The sequence below is a fragment of the Calidris pugnax genome, unplaced genomic scaffold (genome assembly GCF_001431845.1).
Source record: "Calidris pugnax isolate Ruff unplaced genomic scaffold, ASM143184v1 scaffold24, whole genome shotgun sequence".
Taxonomy (NCBI): Eukaryota; Metazoa; Chordata; class Aves; order Charadriiformes; family Scolopacidae; genus Calidris; species Calidris pugnax.
Window position 1 is genome coordinate 15,115 of NW_015090922.1, and position 27,641 is coordinate 42,755.

The following is a 27,641-nucleotide window of genomic DNA, read 5'->3' on the forward strand; positions in this document are numbered from 1 at the left end:
TATCTGTAGAGTCACCTCGGCCTTGCTACCTGTCTTTGTGTGTCTGCTGGGATGCCTGGGAAGTTTTGTTCACAGCTTTACGGTTACTGCTCTGGGGAAGGACGGGTCTTTGTCAGCATCCTCAGGCTTCAGTTTCTGTTGTTGATGTATTAAAGACCCAGTGGTCCAGTAATAGTAGCAATAAATGAAGGGCAGCCTGTAACACTGAAAGCTTTCAGTTTCTCTTTAATTGCTATAGAATCAGCTCATCTGTGCCTCAAGGAAAACTTTATTAAAGCAGGGGGGATTCACATGGAGTAAGATAGGCTTATTGCCCCTTTCTCCTTTAAAATAACCTTGATAAAGTGTGTACCCTATACAGCCTAAATTCAGAAATCCTCACAGGGTTACGGAATGCAGTCACAGAATTGTGTATTAGTAAAGAAAGAGAAAATAATATGATGAGGAGAGGCAAGAGGCCGGATTTGGAAATTCAGAACATCAGCAAAGTGGAGCAGCAATTAGGGATGGTGAAAGCTGTTCGTAATTTTGTGCTAGCAAGGGTGGAACAGGATAGATGTGGAGAGGGCAAGATGAGAGGTGGACGGAAATGAGATCAGAGGGATAACACTGTCCTGGGTCTTAATCACCTTGCCCTGCTGAATATTTACTGTCTGTATCTGCATGTCCTTTTTTGACATAAGTATTTTCATCATTCATCCAAAATGGGCAGTGGGCAAGAAATGCAAACTTGTGATTTTTTTTTTTGCCCCCAGTTTTCAGATGATCCAATATACAGTTGTGAGTTTGTATTAACCTTCACCTTTACCTAAGGACAGCATGGAAGCGAGCCTCTAATCCATACTGCAGGCAGTAAGAAACCTTCAGGATCTTGCCCAGGAAGATCAAAACTTCAGTTTGAAGTTTATACCTGCAATACGTGCCTATCCATGCTGCAGTGGTGATGGCACTGAGTGTATCTGACATGGAAGGATTTATGATTTGCTCATCTAGAAGGATTTATCTTTAGGAGATGTTGGCAGCTCCTTACTGATAAGAAGTGACAGTAAGAAAAGGTTACTTTATCTCTGTGCTGTGATTTCTTTCCTTCCTACCTATAGCAATGGGAATAACTTCTCAGGATATTCCTCTTAATGATAACTTCATAAATGGTTATGAAATGCTTTGGATGTTTAGAGGTGAGGCAGTGAAAACACTGTAATATACTGGTTTTATTGGTAACCTGCGTAGTATTGTCAACCATATTGCTAATATCTGGAGTAGTTCTTGAGGTCAAGAGAAGTAATGGGAGTGTATATAGGGCTTTCGTGTTGTGGGTGCCTTCAGATGCGAAGGGTATGAAATGACAGTTCCCTTAAAGGTCTGAGATTTGAGCAGTGTGGCTGGAAGCAAGGGCAGCTGCCAGCTTGTTAAAGGTTGGCAGATAATGCGCAGCATGGAGCTGTTTTCACAGCTTATGGAAGCCCTGGCTGGGAAACCGATACTGCTCCACTCTGTGCTCCTCAGCCCCTCTGCAATGAGATGCCACTGCACCGAGTGCACTCTAGTTTTAACCCTTGGGACAACACCACTACCCTGTGCTTGAGTTAGATGTGGTATATAGAGGCTCCACTAACCAAGTACCAAATTGCCAGGTAGCTCAAGCTTAAATCAGGGTAGGGAGGTGTGGAAGCACAGATAACCTCTGCAGTGCTCTGTCGGTGTCCAGGCTGGATCTTGTAGCTTAAAAAGACATGTTTCCTTAGTGGAAATGCAACTTAAATTAGTTGATGTACCAGTAAAACATAAAACAAGGCTTGTGCTGTAGTGGGAAGGAAACAAATGGACTTTTTTTTTTTTTGCACAGGGCACTAGTTAGTGCACCAAGGAAAGAAACAATAATATAACACTGGGCTAAGATTTAAGCCAGTTGTATACAGAATATACGAGAGTGAAAACTCATACCTTGCATATAAAAACTCTGATTTATTTACATCAGTAAAAAATAAATCTTAAAGTTGAGCATGGTTTTATAAAACAATTGTATTCCAGAAATGCTGTATTCATGAAAAGTGGAAGTGTTGTCCAAAAACCCTGTAAAAAAACCCCCAAACAAACAGTATTTTTTTAAAAGTGGCTATCCAGACTATCATTTCCTGCAAACTATAGTTACTCTTAGTGTCATGCTTGCAGTACAAATTGAAGGTAAACACCTTATTTGCATTAGTCCTGTATATTAGCTGTACTGAAGAGAACCCATTATGTATGGAATCATGAGTTCATATTGCAAACTTGTAGATGGCTCCTGGAGAAGCTGTTTCTTGAAAATAATGCTTAGTTTGCTGCAGTGTCCTTAGGGCAGCATCAGAATCCTTCAGCAGCCATAGTGTTTAGGTGGGATTGTGTTTGCTCCTGCTGACCCCAGCCTTAGACAAAGCTGGGAGAGATGCCGTGGTAGGGAGCCAGCTTGTGTAGCACATCTTCAAAAGAGCCTTGTTATTGGGGAAAGATGCTTTGGCTGACTTTGTGTCCAGCTTGCATGTATGTGAGGAGGTTTCCAGCTTGATTGCTCCGTGTGCTGCTGTAGCTCTTGCACCAGGGTGTGGTGCTTCGGGGATAAAAAATAAATACTTTTTCTTACCACCCACCATGAGTGCTGGGAGATTTCAGCATGAAGCCATAAAGAGATAAAATGATTGTAGCAGCTGAGCAGAAGTTGTCCTCCCGACTCTATTAACGTTTTCATCTTTAAAGCTATGTTTAGGCATGCAAAGTGCTTGTTTTGTGCTGTTGTGTCTCTGGTTTATACCTATTCTGTGTGGTTATGGCCAGCAGAACAGACAAACCCCAAACACCTGTAAATGTATCTGTATTTTTACGCAGCCAGGAAAGAACTACCCTTCTGGTGAGGGGGGTACTCTGGCCTGCAGAGTTTGCCCTGCCAATGATCTTTGTGGTACCTCCCCTGTGATTTCCCAGTTTAGCAGGGGATGGTGCATCTGCCTATGTGATTGCATGGCAGATCTTTTGACATCTCCTACCTGTACACCATGGGTATGGCTGCTTTGCCACCTCAAGCTCATATCCCCCTGATGATTCAACTGCAAGTTACTTCTTCCTATTCAATACCTCACCTTAAATATGACAATTAAGGTTTCCTCGTGTCTGTGTCATAAAATGGCACTGAGATAACTGAAGAAGTGTGGTTGTGATTAAGGCACTAAAATAAATCTCAGGAGCTCAGTATCCAAAGGGGTCCCTTGTACAGCATAAGATGAGCCTCAGTTCCCCTATTGTGAAGGTGGGCAGGAAGGGTTAAAAATCCCATGTGGAGATGAAGTCACCAGATACCACCATCATGGAAACTGTAGGAAAAGATTAAAATTATTCCTGTCAAAATAGGACTACAAATGTATTTTTTTCTGGATCTTGTTCTGTACTGAAATTGCATATGAAACCATGTCAAATTAAATTAATTAAAATTACAGTAATTAAAAGTTGCATCTCAATTGTGATGATAAATTAGACAGCTGGGCAAGATCCAGTAAATTCTGAAACTGTCTTCCAGTGAGTGCTGTAAAAGGCTGGGATTAATCGACTGTAAATAACTTGTGCTTTTATTAACAAGAATCTGTCTAGACTCTTCAGTGAAATTACAATAAATCCCCTCAAACTGCATAAATCAGAAAGAATATAAACGTGTTTTGGGGAGTAAAGGATTCTCTACGCTGGCATTCCCTTCTCTTTAAAAAAAAGAACATGTCCTTAGGTGCCTCAGGATTTATAACGTTGTTTGATTGGGCTATTACAAAACTGCTCTAATCGGGATTAAGCCTTGTACCCTGGAAACTAGAAGTGATGAGATTACGTGATAATCAAAGGTGATTTGGAAAATCAAAGCCTTTTTGAGGGAATAAGATCCCTAATTTTATTCCTTTAAAAGGGGTTATTTTGTTTTAACTTGCACTTGACCTGATTCTGTCTCTGCATGTTGATAAATAGCGAGTGTGAAGATGCGGCTTTGCTGAAGCCATTGATGGTTTTGCAATAAAACTCAATTGGTTCAGGATTTTACCTCCTCCCCCAGAAATGTCACAACAGCTGCTTTTTTATATAACTGAAACTCTGATGCCTCATGAATACATAACGTGTCAAATAATGATCACTCCTGAGTTTTTTTTTTAAACTCTTTTAGCTACACGGTGAAACAAAGGACTTGGCTACGCGTCCTGGTTTTTATCGAATCGGTTTGCGTCAGACTCACCCAACTGCAAAGCATTTCTTCTGCTCCATGTAAATCTTTTGAGCTAAACCATTAGATGCAATCCGAAGGAGAAGCAGCCGGCTACTGCTCTGCTGATATTTCCTTAGGTTGTTGGGGGCAGTTTGTTGTTAGGGTGTTTTTGTTTTCTTTTTAAGATGCAATGCCATCATATTGTTTCCTTGCGGAGGGGAAAAAAACCAAAAGAGCTGTGTTTTGGAGGCTTGGGAAAGGCTGTGTCCTCCCTCTGGGATCTCGGTCCTTGCTCGTGCCTCTGCCTTCGGGGGTGCTTCTGCTGTCAGTCCCTCTGCAGCCCCTGGCCCACCACATAGAGCTCGGGGTGGGAGGCGGATCTGTTGGACTCTCTGATTTCAGGGACGCCAGGGCTGTTCCAAGAGTCACTTGCTTTTCTTGGGCTCTCCTCCAAGCTGCAGAAGGAAAGATGCTTAAGTTAAGAAGCTAAGGAATTGTGACTTTTTAAAACGGTGCTGATTAGACCGTGTTAACCAACAAAGCTCTGTCATTCCCTGTCTCCTCCTGTGTATATGCTCTATATATGCACCATCTTTATTTTATTAATGTGATGCCAAATGCACTGTACTGTCCCAAAACTCTATTGGGAAGCAGATGTTTTGTACGTTTAACAGGGGATTGGTATGAATCTGGCTTTGCTTGCAGATAGAGACAGATTTGAGTGAAAAGCCTTGTTCCAGACTTAGCTGGAGGAAAGGTCTTAACCTCTGTTACGCATCTGCTTAGTGTGGTTACAGTGATTTCTGGGCACACCAGCGTGACTGTGGGGTGTGTGTTCTGGTGGTGTAAATCTGCCCCTCCAAAGACAGAACTGAGACAGAGAATGTGTAAATGATGATCCTGAGGTTGCACTGGCAATCTCTACAAGCACAGGGACTTTGTGAATCAAGACTCAGAAAGCCAGTCATGAATATCTCACACCATGGGCCCTCATGCCAAAATGTGCCCTGTGATGCTGTAAATGATTGGCTCAAGCTCAACATGAGGAAATATTCCAGAGTTATCTGGGAGTTGTTATTGCATTTTAAGTACGTAAACTGCTAAACTGAATTAGCTTTCAACTACAGAAAAGCTGTTGTGTTCCTATATTGACTGCTAGGACTTCACTGGCTTGAACTACTCATTGAAGAGATTTGTGATACGTGGCCAGTCATGAAACTAACCCAGATTCAAATATCCCTCGATTGCAGAAGGTGTCACTTGAGCTACTTGCTTTGGGCCTGATTCAGTCAAGCCAATCCATTCTCAAACTATCCTTGAACAGTATCTTAAAAGCAATAGCGTTTAATCTTCTATCTCTGCTCTACTTCTTGGGAGATGAGCAGTCTCCATGAAATATTATTTCATTTAACTGCATACACAGAAATCTTGTTACCGATTAGCAGGATTTCTATGAGCAGAGGAATTGTACATATTATGCCTTGATGAGATGCCAATAACTGCTGATTGCTGTCGAATGAGCAAGCTTAGGAACCAGAAAGTTAGCTCCATCTGCCCCTCCACAGGCTGTTCAAACAGGAACCAGTTGTACTGACTTGAGCATGGAAACCAAAACTCCTGTCCAGGTACCCCACAACTAAACACAAAAGCTCTAGCTCCAGCCTTATGATGATTTAAGTCCTGATATTCCTTAGAGCGTGGTGTGAATGGGAAGCATGTTAGGAAAGGAGTGCTTTTTGCCTTCTAGGGGAACAGTGAGTGTGCAGGAGACACACAAATCTGTGCACAGCACTGACATTTAATGCCTGGCAATGCCAGCTGGCAAAATGAGATGGAAGTTGCCGCTTCTTAAATTTTTTTTTTGGTGTTTCTGCTCAAATGGTGCGAGTGGGAGAGCGGACTTAGCTGCCTGATGAGGAACATGTTGCTTGTAGAGGGTCCTATCTTTAGCAATCTGCTTCTCAGCAAAGGGATCTTTTTATTGGGCATGGAAAAAGTAGAGGGATATATCCTGGAATTTGGAAGCATGGGGGAAACTAGTTAACTTACTAAAAATCAGTAAGTTAACTAGTTTCCCCCATGCTTCCAAATTGTTTCACCTATAAAAGAGTGATGGTATTGCAGGTTTGACTCTATCTCCCCTCCCTCCTGCGACTGGTCCTTAAAGCTGCTAATAACACACAAAAACCTCAAACAGACCAAAAAAAGAAAGGCATTGTTATACGTGGGAGAGGTAGGGCAAGGAATTGAAGGGAAAGAGACTGACAGCTGAGTGGGAATAGCTTGTGAATTTGAGACCAGATGCAAACATGGCCAGAACGTGGAGGTTTAGGAATACGTCTGATTTAGGGAGACATTTTGAAATTTCCCTCTGTCAGCTGAAGGAATGGAAAAGCAGAGGAAGCCCTGGATACTTAGTGGACTTGATGGAGAAAGGCGGATCAGAGCATGGTGGCTTGTCTGTTATGGCATCTGCTGTAAGAGCAGGGGTCAGCATCTGTGTGTGGGGATGTGGTGCTCACAGCTGTGGCAACCACTATGGTCCTCAGTGGGAGGAGATGACCGGCAGTGATGTGAGAGGCTCTCAGAGCTTTTGCCACATGCTGTATCCAAAAAGGGTCCTTCTGTGCCCATCAGCACATTTGCATATTAGACCATTCAATATAAGGTCTGTAAAAGTTTACTCTGGGCAGCTTATTTTATGTGTAAGAAAACACAGACTAGTGTATTGCATCTTAACCAGTGCATGTGGCAATTAATGGGCTAAACTTCTCTTTTATTTTTATATAAATTTGGACTAACACAGTAGGACTGTTTTGATGTCCACTTGTATAAATGGTAAGCCAAATTTGGCTCAGGATATATTTCACTTTTCCAAAATGCTGTATATCATAACACTAGGATATATAATTTTTTTTCATGAAAGGGATGATTTTATTTACAGTGGGTTTTTTATATTACTCTCTATGCTCTGACAGATTACGATAGAAAGATAATGCACCCAACAGCAGCATAAATTAGCTAACAATTTATAATAGACTGTTTTTAAAATTGATCCATAAAACTGCCAGGGCTTTTGTCTTGCGAGGTTTGACATAAAGCCTCTTTTGAAAACATTTATTTCTGTGAGCAGGCACCAGAGTAGACAAACTTGTCTTCACACAATATCTAACAACAACAGAAAACCCAGCAACAATGTACAGGACTTACAGGAAACCTTCAAAAGTCCGAATATAATGTGATGTTAGAAATGGAAACACAAAACAGTTTGCATTTCCTAGTGGTTTTTGCATGTTCTGTTCAGCATGTTCCTCTGCTGTCAGAGTGTGAAACTTGGTCCTGATTCTGTCTTTGGGGAGGGAAGTGTCTGGACATTCTGACTTCAGTATCCACGACTGTCCCTGTACTCCCCACACATCAAGTGCAATTTTATCTCCTGTTAGGGTTGGTCTTGCAATCCCTACTCATGGGGTCAATTCATGTGATTTCAGCTGTTTGGTGGCAAGAGTAAAAATACTCCTCACGTGAGGAGAGGTTACCCGAGAAGGGTCTTAATCCTCTTGCTGAGATTAGAGCTTAATGGACTTAAACATCCTAAGATGCTAAGAAACTGGAATAACTACACTTTGTACTTCCCGGCTGTTACATTGATCTTTGAGTATTCCCAAATACCCATTTCAGTTTCCTGGCTGGTTTTGTGGTTGGTTGTTTTTTTTTTTTTTAATTGATAGAGAAAATTTAAAGTTAAGCCTGGGTTTTTTTTCCAAATGGTCACCAATGTCTGTAAACATGGAATTGGTGTGTATTGATGCTTCAGTTTCTTTAAACTGCCTTTTTCAGAGCAATGAATCTCCAGTAGCCATGGGAAGTTTTTCTGCTTTAAAAAACAGGCTTGGGCTGCAGACCCATCAGATTTGAAATAAGCTCCTAGATCTGAAAGCCCACACAAGAAGCTCAAAATCTATAATTGTAACCATACAGATCCTTGCCTACACATTATATGTCTGTAGTTCATGCCAGCTGATTTCTAACATTTTAATGTGGATTTCGGCTGAACAGTTTATGGACTGAGATGCTGTCGTTAGGAACAATACCCTTCCTGTTGGTCCATGCCTACCTTCTCGTGGTTGTTCAAAGACACTTGTAACCTGAGGGTTACTTCAGAGCTTTTAAGAACTGGATGTGGATGTCCTTAGTCCCAACTCAAATAAGGGGAGTTCTGTGCCATGAAATGAACACTGAATTTTCTCTGGGTTTCCTGTCACAGCAGATCTGTAAGTGTAAGGCTTGAGCAACCCATGGACCAGGCTGGATGCGGCTTTGTGCACCCTGGTCTTGTGGGAGGTGTCCCTGCCCATGGCAGGGGAGTTGGAACTTGATGATCTTTAAGGACCCTTCTAACCCAAACCATATGGAAAGTTAACTCTTCCCTTTATTCAGACTGGCAGTCTACTGAAATCTGGGACAAGACATTAGAATAGAATCAAATAGAATAATTTCAGTTGGAAGGGACCTACAACTATCATCTTGTCCAACTACAGTGTTATCTTTGCTCAGCCATTTGTTCTGCACGTGAACAGGGCACTTCTCTGGGAAATCTCTTAACGATGTTAAATTCCCATAAGGAGTTGAGGAAGCCAACAGAGTGCTATATTTCTGCTTCCTTGGCCTAAAGTGGGAAGTTTCTTACCTCGCTTGGTGAAGTGCAGGTTCACTGCCAGCTGTTACAGGAGCTGGGAGACGAAACTGGACCCCTGGTCGGCGGTCGGAGAAACTTCTCCTCACGAATGGCTGAGGATTGGCAGCACTCAGGGACAGCTTTCTGGTCCGGTCTCCAGGCTGCTGGGAGAGCAGACTGCTCTTTTGGGAAAGCGATGAAGCTTCAGGCTGGCTGGTCACCTCCGCAGCAGGTCTGGTGGTTACCAGTGGAGGTCTGGCTTCGAATAAGGAAGAGGTGGCTGGGCAAAATATTGAACGGACATTGCTGCCCCTCTTGGAGGAGGAGAACTGGTGCTCATCCCCAGCATCCAGGCCAGCTCTCAGCCCCTTGTGGGAGCGGGATGGGGAGGTTGGTGGGGAGGGGGTGATGGGGAATGGAGGGGGACTTGCATCTCGGCGGTAGGCTGAGGAGCCCAGCAGCCGGTGAGGAGTTGGTGAGACATTCTTGTGTCCTGTGGGAGGGCTGAATGGTTTTCGCTGGGATGGTGGAGAGGGCAGCTTCTTCTGCAAGGGTGGGCTATGCACCCTGGGGCTAGAGGGGGGACTGGGCTTCCTCTGCATGATGGGTGAGCTTGGTTGCGGGTTGCTGAAAGCCTGCAGAGAGTGTCTGTGGTGTGCAGCAGGGCTGAAAAGCCGTTTCTCAGTTGGTGGAGAGGAAGGAGGAGTTCTTGTTGGGGAGACTTTCCTGGCAAATGCTGAGCCTTTTTCATTCCTCCTGAGGGAATCGGGAGAACCACGCTTCTGGAATTGCACTGAGGTCGCAGGTGAACTGGGCTCTTTGCTCTCTGAGCTGTTGGTGTGTGGTTTTGAAGACCCGCTGGGATTTTGGAGAGGAATAATTTTATGGGTTTGCTTGTACAAATCGGCAGCCTCTTTCCTCTGGGTTGCCAGTATCTCCTCCTGGCTGGGGATGTGCACATTGGTAGGGTTCAGCTCCAGAGAGTACCTCTGCGGTTTCTCATTCTCTGCTCCTGTATTCCTTAGACCCTTATTAGTGATCGCACTGGGGCCGCTCATATTTTTACTTGGCAATAAGTCAATGGACTGAAGAGAGGCTTTCATTTTTGGGGAAACTTGTGATCTCTTAGTAGCATGAAATTCTGTTTTGGCAGGCTTTTTGGCATCTTCTGAAGAGTTTCCTTCTATTCGTGCAGTTTCTTCAGTCTCAGGTAAGTCATAAGAAGTGTCCATTAACATTTCAGGTGGTGGTGGTGGCAGGTTCTCAATGTCTTCATCAGTTTCTTCCTTTGGGTCCTTCTTGCTTAACTCTGCAGCTGGTGCAGGAGGAAAGGCATTTGGAAAACTAGAAGAAACTTCACTGGTGTTTGAAGGGTTTATGTCTTCTACTGGTGAAATACGATGCTTAAGATTTAAAGGTGCGAGGCCTCTCTGAAAGGGAATGGTGGGTGGGATGGCTGGAAGTCCAAATTTTCTGATGCACTTTATTGGTCCTAAAGGTCTCAAAGGTGTGGCTTTTACAAGATCATCAGAAGGACTGAACGTTTCAATAAGCTTTTTGACAGACTGTCGGGGGGCACAGCTGCTGCCACTGAGCATCTGTGCTCCCGGAGGCTCCTTTTCTTTGCCTCCTGATGGCTGCTCGGTGGGCACAGTAGCTCTTAAGGGCATCCTGTCTCTTTTTTCATCCAGCTGATGGGTAGGATTTTGATCAACCATGAACGAAGGGACTTTATCCTGGTTAGGCAGGACGCTGAAATTTTTTGAGAGGCATGCCTTCAGTTTGCTGGAGGACCTAGATGTAACTTGCTCATCCTGCAGATGAGGTGCTGTTCTTGATTTCCAAGGCTCCAGGTTGTTATCTGTATCCTGCTTTCCATAAAACGTTTCCAGTCTTTTGTTGAGCTCTTTTTGAGTTCTCTGAAGCTCTAGGAGGGTTGGGTCCTCTGCCTGGCTTCTGAGGGACTCCTCTGACCTGGACCGTCGTTGTTTCCCAAAAGTTTTCTGGCTGCCTGTTGCTGTACTGGGCCTTATTGCTAGGACTGCTCTTCCGCTCTCATCCTCTATCCATTCTTTACGCCCAGATTTAGCTGGGACGAACTTGATTTTTTCACTGATGGCATCTTTCATCTTCAGAATCATTTCCTCTGTCTCTGCATTCTCTGTCCTCTTGATGGACTGCCTTTGTTTCTTATCAGTGACTGCAGGTGAAGACAGGGGCCTCCTTGGCAGGGCATCCTTCCCCATTTCTGATAAACTCGTGTTGTCATCATCCTCTCCCAGGGTGCTCTCTTCGTCGTCATCATCATCAGAAGGAAAATCTGTTGATTCACAGATTTTGAAATGTTCACCTTGCTGAGCAGAGTCAGACTGGAAGGAGCTATAGTAACGGCTTTTTCTCAAGCCTGCATATTGGGGCATGGTAGAAATGCCTTCTGGTACTCCACCCTGGCAAGGTGTCACTTCCCTACGCTGCCCGGATGAATAAAATACATCCTTAAAATGCCTTTCAAGTGCACAGTCATGGGATGCAGCTGTGCCCGGTGGCACTGTCCCATCACGCCTGTGCTCCACTGTCCTGGTGTGCTTTTGGGACAGGTGTCCATGTGCACAGGAATCACAGCTTGCTTGTCCTCCATGCTGGCTGAGAGCGCTGAACTCTTTGAGGGATTCATTGTCCACACCAATGCCACTGTCCTCAGAATAGAGAGTCCTGTCATCACCGTGGGACTGAGAGGAACCCACTGTTGAAGCTTCAAGCAGCCTTACTGTCCGTAGCAGGCGCTCATCAAAGCTTTGCTTTGCTTTCAGCTTTCCTCTCAAGTTGCTCGCAGCAGACTGCAGGTAGCTGCATGTCTCCTGTAGGGCATCGGAGGTGAGGGAGGCCAGAGTCCCACTCAGTAACTGCATTTTATTGACTGTATACTGCAGTAGTTGTTGTAGAAGATCGGGGTGCTCCTTCAAGTCACCTTTTTCTGCTGGCCATGCTAGATTCCCACCTACATCTTTGAGAAGACTTTCCCCATCATAGGCAATTTCTTCCAGGAGCTGGTTGATTTCATCAAAGCGAAGCAGGAGAAAGCTTACCATCTGCTGTAGAAAGAGCTGGGTTTGGGTAGCCTGGTTGGCCATGAGAAGTATAGTTTCATACTTGGAGAGGTTGGGATTTAAGTAGGCATATGCGCTCTGGTGAGCCTTAACAAGTAGTTCTGGGAAATCTACTTTTTTCTCTGTCTTGCATGGGTCTAAAGTGGACTTTTCTTTAGTTTTGCTAGGTCGGCCTTGCTTTGCCAGCTTATGATTTTTTTGCTTCTTTCCTTTCTTTGGCATTTGCTTTGCATTGCTTTCATTCTTGTCATCCCAAATGAAAGCTGATGCTTCTGATTCACACGAGCTTTGCTTTCTGATCTGTATGGCCTCAGTGATGTGTTTCTGAGACTCAATTAGTTCAGACATAACAACTTCAGCATCTGTGGCTGCCCTCTCAATTTTCTTGTCTTCCCTGGAAATCTGGGGATCAGAATGAGCCTTCGAAGATAACCGCAAATTATCATTTTCACCCTGCTCTGATGATCTATCCTCCTTTTCTCTCAGGTAGTCTTTTCCCTGGATCCCATATTGGTGGAATTCATCAATATTGTAGCAAGATGAACCTTTAACCAGCAGAGGGATTCCTTTATCTCCTGGATCAATACGCAAAACACTTTTGGGTTTATTCAAAGCCTTAAGACCAGTTCTTGCAATAGTATTAGCAATATCACTGTGAGAAGGTGTGCAGCCCATCCTTTCTCTGTCTTTGGCTTTATTTTTGATTAAAAATCCAGATGAACTAGGGAAAATACAACAAAAAATCAGACTCACTGTTTCATCCCGAACAGCAGACTGGCCTTTGTCTCACGAGCTTCCCATCATGATCCCAGTTTTGTTGTCAGTTTTCATTGTTGTTTGCCTCAAAATTTCAGGTGCCTTACTTTCCAGGATCTGCTCTGGAAGTCATACACTGTCCCATTGTACATTCCCACTCAGGTTTTCTTTTTCAATTCAAAAAAAGGAGTGTGAAAGCTCTGTTGGATTTAGAGCTAATGGATTAAGAGGACTTGCGTGCCTCACTTCTGTCTTGACAGATGTCCACTACAAATAAGATTTTAAGCTCATTAGGATAAGCAGGCACCAGCCAGTCAGCACCCGGGTTGTATTTATAAAGGCAGATATCTTTTTTTTTTTTCTGCACTATATTGGGAGGCAAAAGGACTTGGTACCTGTCCCTCTTTTTTTCCCCTTGTTGCAAGACTGTAACGTGCATTGAATGCAGAGGAATAGACTGTATTTTGAAGTCTTTTTGAAGGCAAACTGTTTGAACAAGTGCGTAAATGCCACTAAATGCTCCTTAATGAAGAGAAAGGTGACCTTGACTGAGGATGTATCCACTGGAGAGTACAAGATACGAAATTGAATGGGTTAGAGGTGCCTGTTAGACTTCTGCCTTGAGGATCTTAAAAATCTTCCCCTGCTTGCAAGTGACAAGCTGTTTACTTTTTCCTTCTAAGACTCCAAATGAGATTTGGATTTTTTAATTCCCCTCAGCTGATCATTCTTGGAAAGTATCTTTTTCTTTTCTAGATAGCTTCCCAGCCTGAAAAACTGAACTGTACAATAACAGTATTTGCAGAATGTTTTGCACATCTTGTTAAGATGATGTCTGCATCTAGTGGATCTAAACTGATTTTAAAACATTTTTTCCTTCCTCTTGATTGTCTTAGAATAAATATTGAGTATGTTCTTTGCAGTCATGAAAGTAACCTGCTTACTTTTATTTGTTTTTCATTGGCTAAGGCTTAGTTCTCTTAACTGCAAGACTTTGTGTTAAAAAAAAATTAAGAAAATAAATTAAGAAAATAATGTAACAAATTAAAAGTATAGATCCCTTTCTGAAAACAAAGAAACCACCAAAAGTTTTTCTTTGAATCACTTCTGAGGTCAGAACAGGATAATCTCCCTCTGAAAGAGAAATTAAAAAAGCCAAATTAGGAATTGGATGAAGCAGAAGATATTTCTCTTTTCCAAGTATCGATTTATGAAGGGCAGTATATGAATGAGGGTGATAATAGCCATCACCACCCCCCCACCCCCCCCAGTTTCCCTCTCCATTACTTAGACTGGCCTAAGTGGATTTGTCTTTTAATTTCCAGGTGCAGCTTTTCTACCAAAGGTGGCCATTTCTCAGTATCACAAAGGTTATGGATGACAGTGGCCGACCGTAGTGCTGGCTGGAAGCCTGCAGCTTCTCTCCAGCAATGTGTTCTAGCTGCGTGGTTGTGGGTTTCTTGTCTGGTTCCCCAAAATCTTTGTGTGCTGCCAAGCCTGTAAAACATCCTCAGGCTTTAAAGAACTGGTTACAGGATTCATTCCTCAGTGCTGGACTGCAGTAGCAGAATATCTGCATGGGAAGTTGTTATTCTCTGCAGCTTTGTTTAAATCTCTTTCTGTTCAGTGAGGGCAGCAAAATTACCTTGTTTTACAGTGGACAAGGCATGGCAGTGATTCCCGTGGAAAAACTGTAAAACTCTGTGTGCTTTCTCTAAAGTAATTTTTCTGGAACACATAAATTGTACTTAATTGCACTTATGATAGCATAGTCATTTCCCTCAATGCTTTTCTGGAAAGCTGTCAGGTAATTACTTCTTGGCTCTGCTTCTTGCAAGTCATGTAGATCACGCTCCAGCAGCTTCGGTGTCCCTCCACAGTGTGCTTTCTACACAGCAGTGCCAGCTCTTTCTGTGTTCCCTTTTAGGCAGCTATCTGGAGTGACAGGATGAGGGGTAACAGTTTTAAACTGAAAGAGGGGTGATTTAGATGAGATCTTATGAAGAAACTTGCCTGGAGAAGGTGTGGCTGCCCCATCCCTGGAGGTGTTCAAGGCCAGGCTGGATGGAGCAACCTGATCTAGTGGGAGGTGTCCCTGCCCATGACAGGGGGGTTGGAACTCGATGGTCTTTAAGGTCCCTTTCAAATCAAACCATTCTATGATCTAATGTGTTCAAAGTGGAGAAACAGAGCAGATTTAGGCAGCTGCTTCATCCCAGTGATCCTATCAGCCAGGACGCTGTAGCCCTCCACAGTAAGTCCAGGAAAACACAGTAGATCAAGCAAGGAGCTGTAGTGCACCTCTTCTGTTCACAGGGGCAGCTGAGAGACCTCTTTGTGTAGCTGCCTAATATTTGTGCTATGAAATCTCTTGTGACTTTTCTTCAAAAAGAAGCTCCAACTGTTCTGTTGTTCGCACTGGGAATTTCAATAGGTAACTCCATGTGAGTTGTTTGTATTTAGGAAGTTCTTTTTTTCTCACTTTTTTCTTTTGATTTTTACAGTCATCTCAATTTTGTTTGGTTTTTTTTTTCTAGTTATTTTCAGGCCATGCATTAATATCTTACAAGAAGTCCATGTTTGGTTAAAAAAATGCAAAATCCTGGTTTATGATTATTTATTATGTACTTATTTGTTACTTTAAATATTATTATTAAAGCAATATTCACTTTAACACTTATTTATTTTTAAATAGAGATCCAGGGCCATAGAAAACTTATTTTAACAAAGCACCTGTTTTATAGTAACTTTAATTGCAGTTTGCATGTATATGCGATATGACTCTTTCATGTTGTGTCAAATTTTTTTAACTTCTGTGAGAGAGCAGGAATTTGGATGTGCTTCTTTCCAACCACTTATGAAACTGCATTTCCCTCATCAATATTATTGTTACTAAGTAATTATAATTGCTTTGCATATTTGAGGCACTTTAGAAAAACCCAAATGCTTTACCTAATGGAAAATGCAAAGGAAAATGCTTTATCTCATGGTCATGCAATGAAAGAGAAAACAAAATGGGTGAGGTAAAAAACAGTGTTAAAAGATAATATTGATGAGGCAAATGACGCAGAAATGTTTTTGAGTGTAAGAGGATTAGATGAATTTGTAATCTGTGATTTTTGATTGCTATATGTTGACGTCATTTCCGGCGCATGACTATAGTGATGTATTTTGGTTTACGTTGCTACTGTCTGCAGAACACAAGTTGAAAAGGAAACAGCTGGTCACATGCAAGTAGATGCCCAAGTGTTGTCACCTGTGTGTTTGCTCAATTGAGCCATTTTACCCCAGATGAACAGGAAACTGTGTTCAAGGAACAGATCCTAGTGAAAGCACCAAAACTAAGATAATTAAGGATTAAAGGAGGCTTTCCCTTGCATGTGGATTGTGTGTAAATCGCCTTTGCTCTTCCTTCCATATACTTTCTTCCTCCTGTTAAAATTTTGTGGTGTTCTCATTTTGAGGGAGTTGCCTGGTCATGTAGTGCTCCTTGAGGGAAGGACTTCAGTGTTCAACCCCTGTTGGACATGGTGCAACAGATGATGAGAAACCAAAGACCTAGTCTGGAAGTGGCACAGTAAGTGCCCTAGAAAAAGCAAGAATAAGTCCTGAACCTGGCTGGAGAGGCGTGGTACTTGGACACTGGAGGTGTTACCAATGCTGGAACCACAGGATGGGTTTTAGGGCCTTGTGAAGAAAGAGCCAGTTGGTTAAAAACTGTATGAAATTTCAGTGTAAAACTAGGAACTTAAGCTTAAAAACTGTGACAAGGAAAAATGATAATGAGGAACTGCTTTTGAGAGGTTACGGGATTTAAAAGGGGAATGTGCATAACTGCTCATATCAGTTGTGTTTGCGGATGACTTCCAGGGAAACTGAATTTCTGCTCACTGAGGAATTACAAAGAGCTTGAGTGATAACAAATTTAAAGAGCTGTTTTACTCTGAAAGAAACCTGCTTTTTCTTCCTTTATATCAGCAAATTGAATATAACCAGGGAGCTGTTCATATTGTTGGCCTAGATATCACTAAGTAAATAAGAAATTGCTGCTTTTTATTTCAGCTTTTCCCACAGAGCTGGCACTGTGCTGGGAGATGGAGCAGACTCTCTCCTTTCTGTAGTCACTAACAGAAATACTTACAAAGCTTCATCTGTTTCCCTTGTGGAAACCTGTTGTCAATGGCAAGGAATAGGAATATCATGGTTTAAAGGAAATCTATTTGCAAAAAATTAAATGAAACCAGTGAGTCTATACAAGGCTTTCATTAGTGGTGATGGTACAAGTGAAAGACAAAATCCATATGGACTCTGGGTCAAGGATAAACTACTCAGAACTGGCTGGCTGAAGCTCAACTCACGCCTTCCCTTTTTTTATTTGCAAGTAAATTGCTTCAGACTGATTGCATGAGGCAATAAATACAAACCCAATGCTTTCAAAAACCTGTTTTGCAAAAGCAGAACCTTTTTTTATTTTTTTTTAAACAGCAGGACAAGAGAAAACAGTTGTTGAAAACAGGTGGGATACTGGTTTCTTTCTCCCGCAAAAATACTTTTAAAAGGAATTGAGAGAGAAAGAAATATAAGTAAAAAATTAAAGAGTCAGTTTTAGGGGCTTGTCTTCATGGGGCTGTTGTACACTCAGATGACCCAAAGGAGCCGAGACAAATTGTGTGAGTTTAACACGGCTTGAGGTCAGTAGTAGTTTTGTGAGATATTTACATACGTTGATTATTTTTAGAATGCGTATTCTGGTCACTTGGTCATAGTTACTCTTTGCTAAGAAATCCACGGGTATTTAAAAGCTCGCTATCCATTGTAACTAATACATTCACTGCTCGTCTCAGTGGCTAAGACAGTGACTGGCAAAAGGCAGGAGTTGGGACTCAGAAAGGTGTGAAACAGCACAAAGTGGTAAGTATAGACTTCCAGAGTTATGGAAATCTAGAAAATTAAGAGGGACAGTCCCATTAGCCTGGCAGTGGTTACATCAGTCCTCACAAGTGGAAGCAGGCTTGTGGCTGTGGAGCAATTTCAAGAAAAGCGAGTTTCTATCAGGAGAAACACTGGCAACTCAACAGGCAGGCAGTGGCTTCTGTCATTTCTAGTGGAAGGTGGTTGTGTTGATTTGGGATCTAGAAGTCAGGTCCAGGTGATTTGCATTCCTGAAAAACATCCCAAAATCTTTCACTGCCTGGGCACTAATGAGAGAGGAGCCGAGTGGCTCTTGCTGAAGTGCTGGGCTCCAGGCTGCAGATCCAAAAGTGGTGGACATGGTCTGAGGAGCTGGGAGTTCCCAGCAGAAACTGGAAAGGGCGATTCACACGGCAGGGCGCTGGCTGGTGCTTGGAGGGAGGAAGGGTGGTGTGTCCCTTGGGAAATAATAGGCAGGGCTGGAAAGACTGACAACGGTAGCCTTTTTCTGTAGGAGAGACATGTCCTGACTGTGGGTGGATACACAGCTTCCTTGTTTCACATCCAGCTCTGAGGGTAGCTCCTGGAGTATCCATTGTCTTCCAAAACCACTTAAATGATTCCTTTCTTCTGACATGTAAAGTTGTCGAGATGAAGGAACTGGTTAGTAATGCCCCATTCCTGCCCAAAGGAGAAGCAAGAAGTTAAATGATCTTTTAGTAAAAACAGCTTGTTGCTCACAAGCATTGTTTCCCCATCTTCCTCCCAAGGTGGTCAGAGCCGCAGTAGCCCATTGTTTTGAGATCTCCAGGTGCTCAGCAGCTTTGCTGCCTGTGGCAGCACCAAGTGAGTCACACAGGACAAGCTGAACAGACTTTTATTTAGACTCACATCCTGGCACGTAGGAGTGGCTGAAAAAGATATTGTGAAGAGGTACAGAATTAAACTTTATTATTTTTAAAATTTCCATTGCTGGGCCTAGGGGGTGGAAGCCAAGGCAGGCAAGGGTGCCCAGTCTCCTTTGTGGTTGCAGCACCAAGTCACAGGGTTCACTCTGAGCTAAAATGTTTGGGGTTTTGCCCAAATGTTCTAGAATCCAAGATGCTTTCTTAGGTTCTTGCTTTCATTTTCTAGCATAGAAATATTCATTCACACAGTTTTATCCTCATATTCAGCATTACCTTTGAATTTAAACATCATTTTCCATGGTTCATGGCAGGTGGCAACCATATCCTCTGTCTCAGCTTTCAGTCTGCTGCATTAAACAAGCCATGCTCTGGTAACCTCCTAGAATAGACTGTTCTTTTCCTTGGCTGTGCTGGCAAATCATCTCTGGGCATGCTAGATGAGCTGCCTCTCGCTGAGGAAGGGTGGGCAGAACAGCGTGCAATTTCCCAAGGGGATGGCAGAACCTGCCGGCATGAGCACTTCCCTGCCACAACTCTCCAGTTACACATCCTAAGATCAGTCTTTGCTTTTTATGCCACTGCATCATAGAGGTAATGACGTTCGTTGTGTAAGTGTTGACTACAACCGCATCTTTCTCTTCCTCAGTCACTTCCATGGGATGATCCCGTAGATCAGTCGTCTTAGTTCATTCCTTTTTAACAGCAGTTCTTTCCATTTTCTTGTTGGTCTTGTCAGTTTGCTGTCTTTTCCTGCCAAAATTGTTAAAGGAAAATATGAAACAAAGATTAGTTCCAAGAATAATACCCCAGGATGTCATTGGTAACCTCCCTCAGCCCAGTACTTCCCATTCAACTCTACTCACCACTTTTTCCCCCTGTGCTTGCACACTTTGCCTCCATTGAAGTTCTCCTAAATACTAGTCTGTTCCAGAATTGCTAATAATTTCTGTTTCAGGCACTTCACTATGGCCCATTATTCAGTATCAGCCATAAAACATTTGTCTGTAACATCAAGCACCTCAAAAAAAGGCAGACATCAACTGCCAATAGTAAGCTCACATTTGATCTTGCTTACATCCATCTCTTTGGTTACACTTCAGACTCTTTTTCTACAGTACCCTTGAGGTGAAAATAGCAGGCCTCTACTTTCCTGGGTTACAATTTTTCTTTGCCTTTTCTGAAGTGCAGAACATCTCTAAGAAATGGAAGAATTATCTTAGCTTTTCTCTAGCCGTTTGGTATCAAGTTTACTACTGCAGTTGCAAGTCCACGTTCCACTTTTTTTGGCTTTCAGGTCTCTGGGATCTGAGAGCACTTATAGCTCTTGACTTTGCCAGAGGTAATTTTCCCTTGTCATTCCCATTATTTGTCCTACCGCCCCATCACAATTAATATTAATCACTGGAAAAACAACACAAAAACTGTTAGAAGCATTGGTTATGTTTATTTAGCAGTAATCCACATTGAGCATAAAAATACAGTGGGACTTGTCTGAGTTTTTATCCAGGTGAAATTTCCTTCAAGTAGAGTGGATTTGAGGTGTGTGATAACAGGTTTACCACTGCATGGGTTTCGTAGAGATTACCAATCTTTGGATTTTGATCCTTATTAGGTTTACAGCACTGGGTAAGCACCCTCTGAAAAGCTTTCATGGAAGTTGCTCCTTTTGTTCCTGCATTTGGTTACTAAAATAGCTGGCAGGTCCAGATTTTGGAGTTCTGTGCTTGAATCTACCAGTGGTTATGCGTGACCTTAGTCATGTCCCTTTATGCAGCTGTTGGTGCATGAACACGTCATGGCACTAAGTGTTCATGAACGCTTGGTACCCGAAACCCTCCGTTACCCAGCCCTGTGCCGCCGTCTCCCTTTGCTCCCCATCTCCCCCCAGCCATACCCTCTATCCCCATTTTTTGTGGAGCATCGGGATCGCTCCCCTGCTCGTCCACAGACCAGAGCTGCCCTGATCTGCCGCTGGCTGGTCTTTAGCTGTCCCTTTGGGGAGGGACCCTTATCAGGGAGTGGAGTGATAGGGCAAGGGGGAGTAGTTTTAAACTGAAAGAAGAGATACATAGATCTCAGGAAGAAATTCTTTGCTGTGAGGGTGGTGAGACACTGGAAGAGGTTGCCCAGAGAAGCTGTGGCTGCCCCATCCCTGGAGGGGTTCAAGGCCAGGCTGGATGGGGCTTGGAGCAACCTGGTCTGGTGGGAGGTGTCCCTGCCCAGGGCAGGGGGGTTGGAACTGGATGATCTTCAATGTCCCTTCCACCCTGAACCGTTCTGTGACTCTCGACTTTATTTCTGAGCGCTGGTCAGGCCCGGGTCCCGGAGGTTATGCTGCCCGCTCCGCTCCAGGCCTGTTCCCACGCAGCACGAAGGCACCTTGCTGTTGTCACCTCTGGCCTGTGCTGAAGGAGGCTCTGCCTCGAAATGCCTCCTCCGATGCCAGGGGCCTTCCTGGGCTTCTCCGTTTACCCTGCCCGGCAGCGCCCGCAGCAGCAGCGCTGGTTTCACACCGACTGTCACCTCAGCGCTGCCCGTTTTGTAACCGCCCTCCCGCCGTTCCGGGCACAGGGCCCGGGCGTCTCTGCCCGCTCGAGCCGCCATCGGGCGCGGGGGGGAAAGGGGCGGTGCCGCGTGGGCTGTGCCGGTCGCCGATTGGCCGTTGTGCCGGGAGGGGTGGGGCGCTGGCCGCGCGGGGGTGGGGCGGGCACGGGCGCCGCGGCCTCGCGCCGTTCCCTCAGCGTGCGGGCGGGCACGGGAGGCCCCGGCAGCGCCCCTCCCCGCCGGGAGCAGGTAGGGCCGGGGGGACACACGCACTCACCCGCACGACGGCCGCGTCCCCCGCATCTCCCGCAGGGCAGCGGGACGGCGACCGGCGGCCTCCCGCTGCGCTGCCGCCCTCCCGGGGCGCGGGGTGGGGGCGGGGTAGCGGCGCGGGGGACGCCGCAGCGGGCGGGCCGCGGTCGGCCCTGGCCCCCGCCGCAACGACACCCCCCCCTCCGCCTGAGCTGCTGGTACCTCACGGTGCCGCCTGACGGGCCGGGGTGGCGTGGGGCAGAGAGGGAGCACCGTGTGGGGAACGGGGGGTCGGGGGGGCTCTGCTTGGTGAGGCGTTACTGCCTGCCCCAGCCCGCCCAGGTGGAGGCTGGGACCCCCCCGGCTCCCGGTACCCTGAACCGTTCTGTGACTCTCGACTTTATTTCTGAGCGCTGGTCAGGCCCGGGTCCCGGAGGTTATGCTGCCCGCTCCGCTCCAGGCCTGTTCCCACGCAGCACGAAGGCACCTTGCTGTTGTCACCTCTGGCCTGTGCTGAAGGAGGCTCTGCCTCGAAATGCCTCCTCCGATGCCAGGGGCCTTCCTGGGCTTCTCCGTTTACCCTGCCCGGCAGCGCCCGCAGCAGCAGCGCTGGTTTCACACCGACTGTCACCTCAGCGCTGCCCGTTTTGTAACCGCCCTCCCGCCGTTCCGGGCACAGGGCCCGGGCGTCTCTGCCCGCTCGAGCCGCCATCGGGCGCGGGGGGGAAAGGGGCGGTGCCGCGTGGGCTGTGCCGGTCGCCGATTGGCCGTTGTGCCGGGAGGGGTGGGGCGCTGGCCGCGCGGGGGTGGGGCGGGCACGGGCGCCGCGGCCTCGCGCCGTTCCCTCAGCGTGCGGGCGGGCACGGGAGGCCCCGGCAGCGCCCCTCCCCGCCGGGAGCAGGTAGGGCCGGGGGGACACACGCACTCACCCGCACGACGGCCGCGTCCCCCGCATCTCCCGCAGGGCAGCGGGACGGCGACCGGCGGCCTCCCGCTGCGCTGCCGCCCTCCCGGGGCGCGGGGTGGGGGCGGGGTAGCGGCGCGGGGGACGCCGCAGCGGGCGGGCCGCGGTCGGCCCTGGCCCCCGCCGCAACGACACCCCCCCCTCCGCCTGAGCTGCTGGTACCTCACGGTGCCGCCTGACGGGCCGGGGTGGCGTGGGGCAGAGAGGGAGCACCGTGTGGGGAACGGGGGGTCGGGGGGGCTCTGCTTGGTGAGGCGTTACTGCCTGCCCCAGCCCGCCCAGGTGGAGGCTGGGACCCCCCCGGCTCCCGGTGAGGGGGGTGGTGTGTGGTTTCGCTCCGATAACCGCCCCGTGGTCGCATCTGAGCGGCTTTCTGCTGGGGGATGTAGCACGGGAAGCTTTGGGGTAGCAGAACCCACCTGGACGACTCCGAAACCGGGGCTCCCTCACACTTCCAGCTGCTCAAAACAAAGTGCTGTGTTGCAAGAGGGCCCCGCACACCGGTTGCAAAACCAGTCTTGAGTGTACCTGTACACAGGTGATGCGCCTGCCACTCGTGCTGTGAATTTTATGGAGCAAGCAGATAGTGTACGTGCAAGAATCTTAATTTTTCTTCTTGAGTACATACAAGTACTCGCTAAGTGGTCTGTTATACGTGGTTATTGTTAAAACGAGCATCGTATTTGTGGCAAGTTCAGTGGTCAAAGCCCTAGCACAACTCTCTTTCATTGCTTGAAGTGCTTTAGACTTTGCAAGTTTTTTGTAGCATTTGCAGGAAAACTTGATATTTGAGCTTTAACACAAATTGCAAATTACAAAATGTGGACTATGTGAAAGAGTTGGATCCTGTATGGCACTACCTTTTATTTTATTTTATTTTTTAAATATGCAGAGGTACCGTGTACTCCTCTATGATGTGTGGATATTAGGAAACCTGTGGTTGCTCTTCAGTCTTGTCAACATAAGTGCATGTGTATCTGATGACTCCTTCAAGTTTTCTTACTATTTTTTTTGCAATGATATTTCTGTTTTTCATTTTCAGATTTAATTCTGTTAGACGAACCTATGGCTGGCAAATAGTGAGTATGATTCTCTCTGCTGTACTAAACTACATTTAGTGGTAGTTTGACAGTGCTGTAAACAGGAAAATCCTGTGATTTCCTTCATTGAATTTCTCTAAATGTTTCTTTCTGTCTGTCTAAACTCAACTTACCAATGCAGGGAAACTATTGCTCTTTTGGAAGACCTTCTGTTCCATTTCACTGGGACTTCCCACCTGAGTCTGTATGTCTTGGATATTATTAATACCTCAGGCAGTTGTGTTTTTGCACAGAACAGAAGTCATTACGAGGACAATGTCTGTTTGTCTTTTCCCTTTCCTTGAAATGGTTTTCAACCTTTAGCTTTCCTTTTGCCTTTTCCAGGTATGCGTGCGTGACGTTAACTGGTTGTGATGTTCTTATACCTGAGGTAGTCATGGGTGCAGAACATCTGGTTGCCTTGGCATTGCACGGTTCAGTACTGTGTCATGACATGGTAATATATCTCTAGATCCAAATTAAAATCCCACGGTGTAAGAAGGTGCACGCTTAGGTCAGGGGGTGTTGGCACTGGTGTAAACCTGTGAAGCTATTCTTTACAGAGTTGGGTTGGCACACACCTTGTCGCACTTGGGTCTTCGTGTCACCTACCCAGCAACACGGGTTTTTTCCCTGCCTGCTTTGCTTTGGTAGTTTGCGTGCTGAATTCTTTTAATTCGTGTGACAGATTGTATTCTCCCTCAGAGTAAAAGATGCCCTGGATACTTGCAAGCACATAGATTCTGTTCTGTTCAGTCTGCTTTTCTGTGTGCAATAAACAGTCTTTTTTTGTATTAATTTTCAAATGTCTCTGTTGATTTCTAGTTCCAGTAACTTTTGTCATTGTACTTTGCAAATCTCACCTTTTTCTGTTACCATCTGCTCAATCAGGTCTGTCTGCTTTTTGCTGTGCTCCTTTTGTTTCCTCAGTGTTGTACTGACGCATGTTATGTAAAAAGCTTATAATTCCTTTCCTGTCTTTTTCTAACTTAACAGGTTCAGCTGTCATCGTGTTTATATTCATGCATATTACTTGTTCCTTTGTGCATTTCTTGACAGTGTCTGATGTGCTACCTGTGAAAAACTGTTGTGGATTCATGTGTTTTACAAAGCTTTGTTTTGTTTTGTTTTGTTTTATCGTAGCCTCTGAACAAATATCAGATGGTAGCAAATTTATTTCACTGTTGCCCTACAAAAGAAATTTAATTAGTGACTTGCAGCTTGAGAGGCTTTCTAGTCCCTCACACAAGAAAGCCATTGCTGTCGTGTTTATGATAACTATAAAGACGTTGAAAATGTACACTTGAACTTTTCCTTACTGGATGAAAAGAATTGAAATAATTAGTGATATTTTTGGCCTTGTTGAATCTAAGAATGCTTTAAGCAACTGCAATATGATAATGCTGTGGGAAGAAATAGTCCTGCCCTTCCTTAGTGGCCTCCCCCTTGATCTTCCCTTTCTGCCAGCACATGCATTTGTACAGCTACTTAAGATTGAGGAAATAACTTAGTTGGAGAACTTTTCATCTGGACCTCTTTTCGAAGTTGAGGACAGGGTGTGCAGGAAGAGGAAATACTCATTTATATACCACAAGATTTGCATCTGTAATCTACTGCTAAAATGCCTTTTATATTAGAATGTAGATTACGTGAGGTTCCCAAGTAGTGTGACAGTTGTATTTGGGGAAATAATAGAATAAATCTATTCACGTAGCTTGTTGTGTGTAGGATACAAAAACGAAAATAAGTCTCAAAACCAGACTACTTTTTTTTTTTCTGTTTGCTCAAGTGTATAGATTAAATGTAATAAAACTAAACATGCCTTGAAGCTCCATGAATTCTTTCTGTCAAGTAAATTCCTGAGTAAAAAGCACTATATAACAGTTCCAGAATAAAAAATTATGCTTGTTTAGTAGAAGCACGGCTTTTACTCTTGAGGATTTAACTGTGAAAATTCAAGATTCAGAATCTCAGATTTTCATCTGTGAGATGCAGTTTCTGATAGCACAATAATGTCTGTTTCTATTCAGAATAACGTTTTTCTTGATTTCTTACTGCATTTGCCTGAGTAGTTGTCTTACACGTGGTAACCAGCTCTCGTATGAGCCGTAACTGGAATGTAACTTGGCCTGGTTGTTAGAAAATATCACTACAACTCTATACTGCCATTTGCTCTTCTCTCTCGTAGGTTGCTGTAAGACCTGAAAAGTTGACTGGAAACAACACCAGGGTGGAGGTTACAACACTGTGGTAAGGATGCTATTTTAAAGCACGGAGGGGAGAAGGTGGGAAAGGAGCTGTGATGGAATCATGAGTCCAGGAGTGAATCACTCGGTGATGAATTGTCTGCAGCTTTGCGTGGGAAGATTAAAGTAATGAGAATTTTAAGAGGAGAAAGCTGTAGCTGGTAGCATGTTCTTGCTCACAGCGAAGGAAAGAAAGATGCATCCAGAGTATGAGGAAAGGCAGTTGGTGCTTCACGTTTTCATAAAGCTGTAAAACATACTAATCCATTCATCGTCACCGTGTGGTTACTAATTATAGCAGTATTATTTTCGTTACTGCTCAAGGTGAAAAATGGGAGAAATACAATGTTTTTCCATTAATAACATGCAGATTTAGTGATGAAGTCAAAACTAGAAGCTGGGTATCCTTGATACTATACTCTACTAGCTTTTACTAATTAACTTTATTAGTTTATAAGAATTGAATGGTAGTAATATTTTATGTTTGTAAAAAGGAAAGATTTTTGGTCTCACTGCACATTATATCAGTATGATAGAACTAATCTAAAGTATTTCTACTGAGGTTATTTATTCATTTTTTACCTCCTAAAGCGGCTTTCTAGAAGATGACCATAGAGGATCTCCCAGAACCTTCCTTAGAAGGAGATTCCCTCATTGAAAGAGGACGATTCTTATTCCCAAACTCTGAAACATCTGTTACTTTTTCTGTTGCTGCAGCACCAATGCCTTCAGATTGTGGTATGTACTTTTAATAGAAAATGAATTTGTGATCAACAGAGAATAAATTTGAATAATACGCTTTAAGAAAAGCTATCAACTCTTAATTTATTCTTTCTTTTCAGAAAAAGTTTTCTGCTTGTTAAATGAATTCTCTGATATTTTTTAAAGGAAAGGTGAAGACCCATGCTTTTTCTATTTTTCTTATTGCATACATTTTAAATTGCAGTATCTTCTCCTTCTTACTCTTTCTTCTGTGTGTGTGTGTCAGATATGACAAGACATGGCTCTTCAGGGCATGCTCTAGTGCCCAAGATTATTGGTTTCTGCGTGTGTGTGATGTGGTGGAGTGTCATGTTTTTTGTTTGTTTTTGTTTTGTTGTTGGGTTTTTGGTTTTTTTTTTTGCTTTTTTTGTTTTTTTTTTTGTTTGTTTGTTTGGTTTTTGGTTTTGGGGTTTTTTTTTGTTTTAAGGTTGGACTTGATCTCAGAGGTCCCTTCCAACCATGGTGGTTTTGTGATTCTGTGATATTTGTAGGCTTTTTGCATTTGTAGAACTGAATATTGTGTTAAGATGTAAAATTGCAGTAATTAAATGTAATTAAGCATCTAGATCACATTTAAAACCTCTAGAGTTACACTTTTTCTCGTGCTTTCAGTATGTAAACAATAGACTATGGGGGGTTATTTCTGTTGGAAGTGAGATCTTTATGGTGGTAAGGACTGTGAAATGAATGTTAGAAAATTATGGCAAGTATCGGTGATCAGCTTTCAAACTAATGTTGAATTGTCTTCACATGTATAAATTATATTTTAAACAGCATATATAATATATTAAAATGTCACTGTAGGTAGGGATCTTCATAGATAGCTACAATTATAATGCCTTTGAGTACTGCAGAAGATGTTAATAGCATCTATATACCTTAGAAATTACTGCCTCCACCTCTGTTCTTCCCATGCATTGATTATAGCAATCAACTGCATTCAGGAAAAATAAATCCATGTAATACTTTGTCTTTGACAGACTCAGCATTCTTGAGACCCATTTGATGAGTTAGCACAGGCGGAAAATTTAACAGTTCTGTATGATATATTTTCATACATGAACATGTGTCTTTAAGTGTCTTTAAGCCCAGTTCTCATAACTTGTCCATCCTATTCTGCTCTAAGTACTGCCATGATTTATTCCATTCTGCTTTCTTAGCCCTTAGAAAAATTTTCCATTCATCCTTCTTTAAACATCGTTGTGTTGTGGTGTCTTCTAA

At 44.2% G+C, this 27,641-nt stretch overlaps 2 protein-coding genes across 9 annotated transcripts in view; one reads left to right on the forward strand and one right to left on the reverse strand.

Annotated features, from left to right (window-relative positions):
• Nucleotides 1-4,538: 4,538 nt before the first annotated feature.
• Nucleotides 4,539-12,673, reverse strand: LOC106893023 (chromosome unknown open reading frame, human C2orf71). Its single transcript, XM_014950606.1, has 2 exons — nucleotides 8,904-12,673; nucleotides 4,539-4,668 (listed from the first exon to the last, which is right to left on the reverse strand). Exons 1-2 carry the CDS (start codon nucleotides 12,671-12,673, stop codon nucleotides 4,539-4,541), a joined length of 3,900 nt encoding a protein of 1,299 aa, XP_014806092.1.
• An 8,676-nt stretch (nucleotides 12,674-21,349) lies between these two features.
• Nucleotides 21,350-27,641, forward strand: part of CLIP4 (CAP-Gly domain containing linker protein family member 4) — a 31,228-nt gene continuing 24,936 nt past the window's right edge. For 2 of the 8 annotated variants that reach the window (XM_014951179.1, XM_014951186.1), the window contains exons 1-4: nucleotides 22,171-22,270; nucleotides 23,376-23,412; nucleotides 25,601-25,697; nucleotides 26,250-26,396. In XM_014951179.1, coding sequence (XP_014806665.1) covers nucleotides 26,264-26,396 — 133 coding nt within the window. In that variant the 5' untranslated portion in view covers nucleotides 22,171-22,270; nucleotides 23,376-23,412; nucleotides 25,601-25,697; nucleotides 26,250-26,263. Of the gene's footprint in view, nucleotides 21,367-22,170; nucleotides 22,271-22,799; nucleotides 22,922-23,375; nucleotides 23,413-25,600; nucleotides 25,747-26,249; nucleotides 26,397-27,641 lie in introns of those variants that run through there. The other 6 variants (XM_014951185.1, XM_014951181.1, XM_014951180.1 and 3 more) reach the window with 6 other exon arrangements.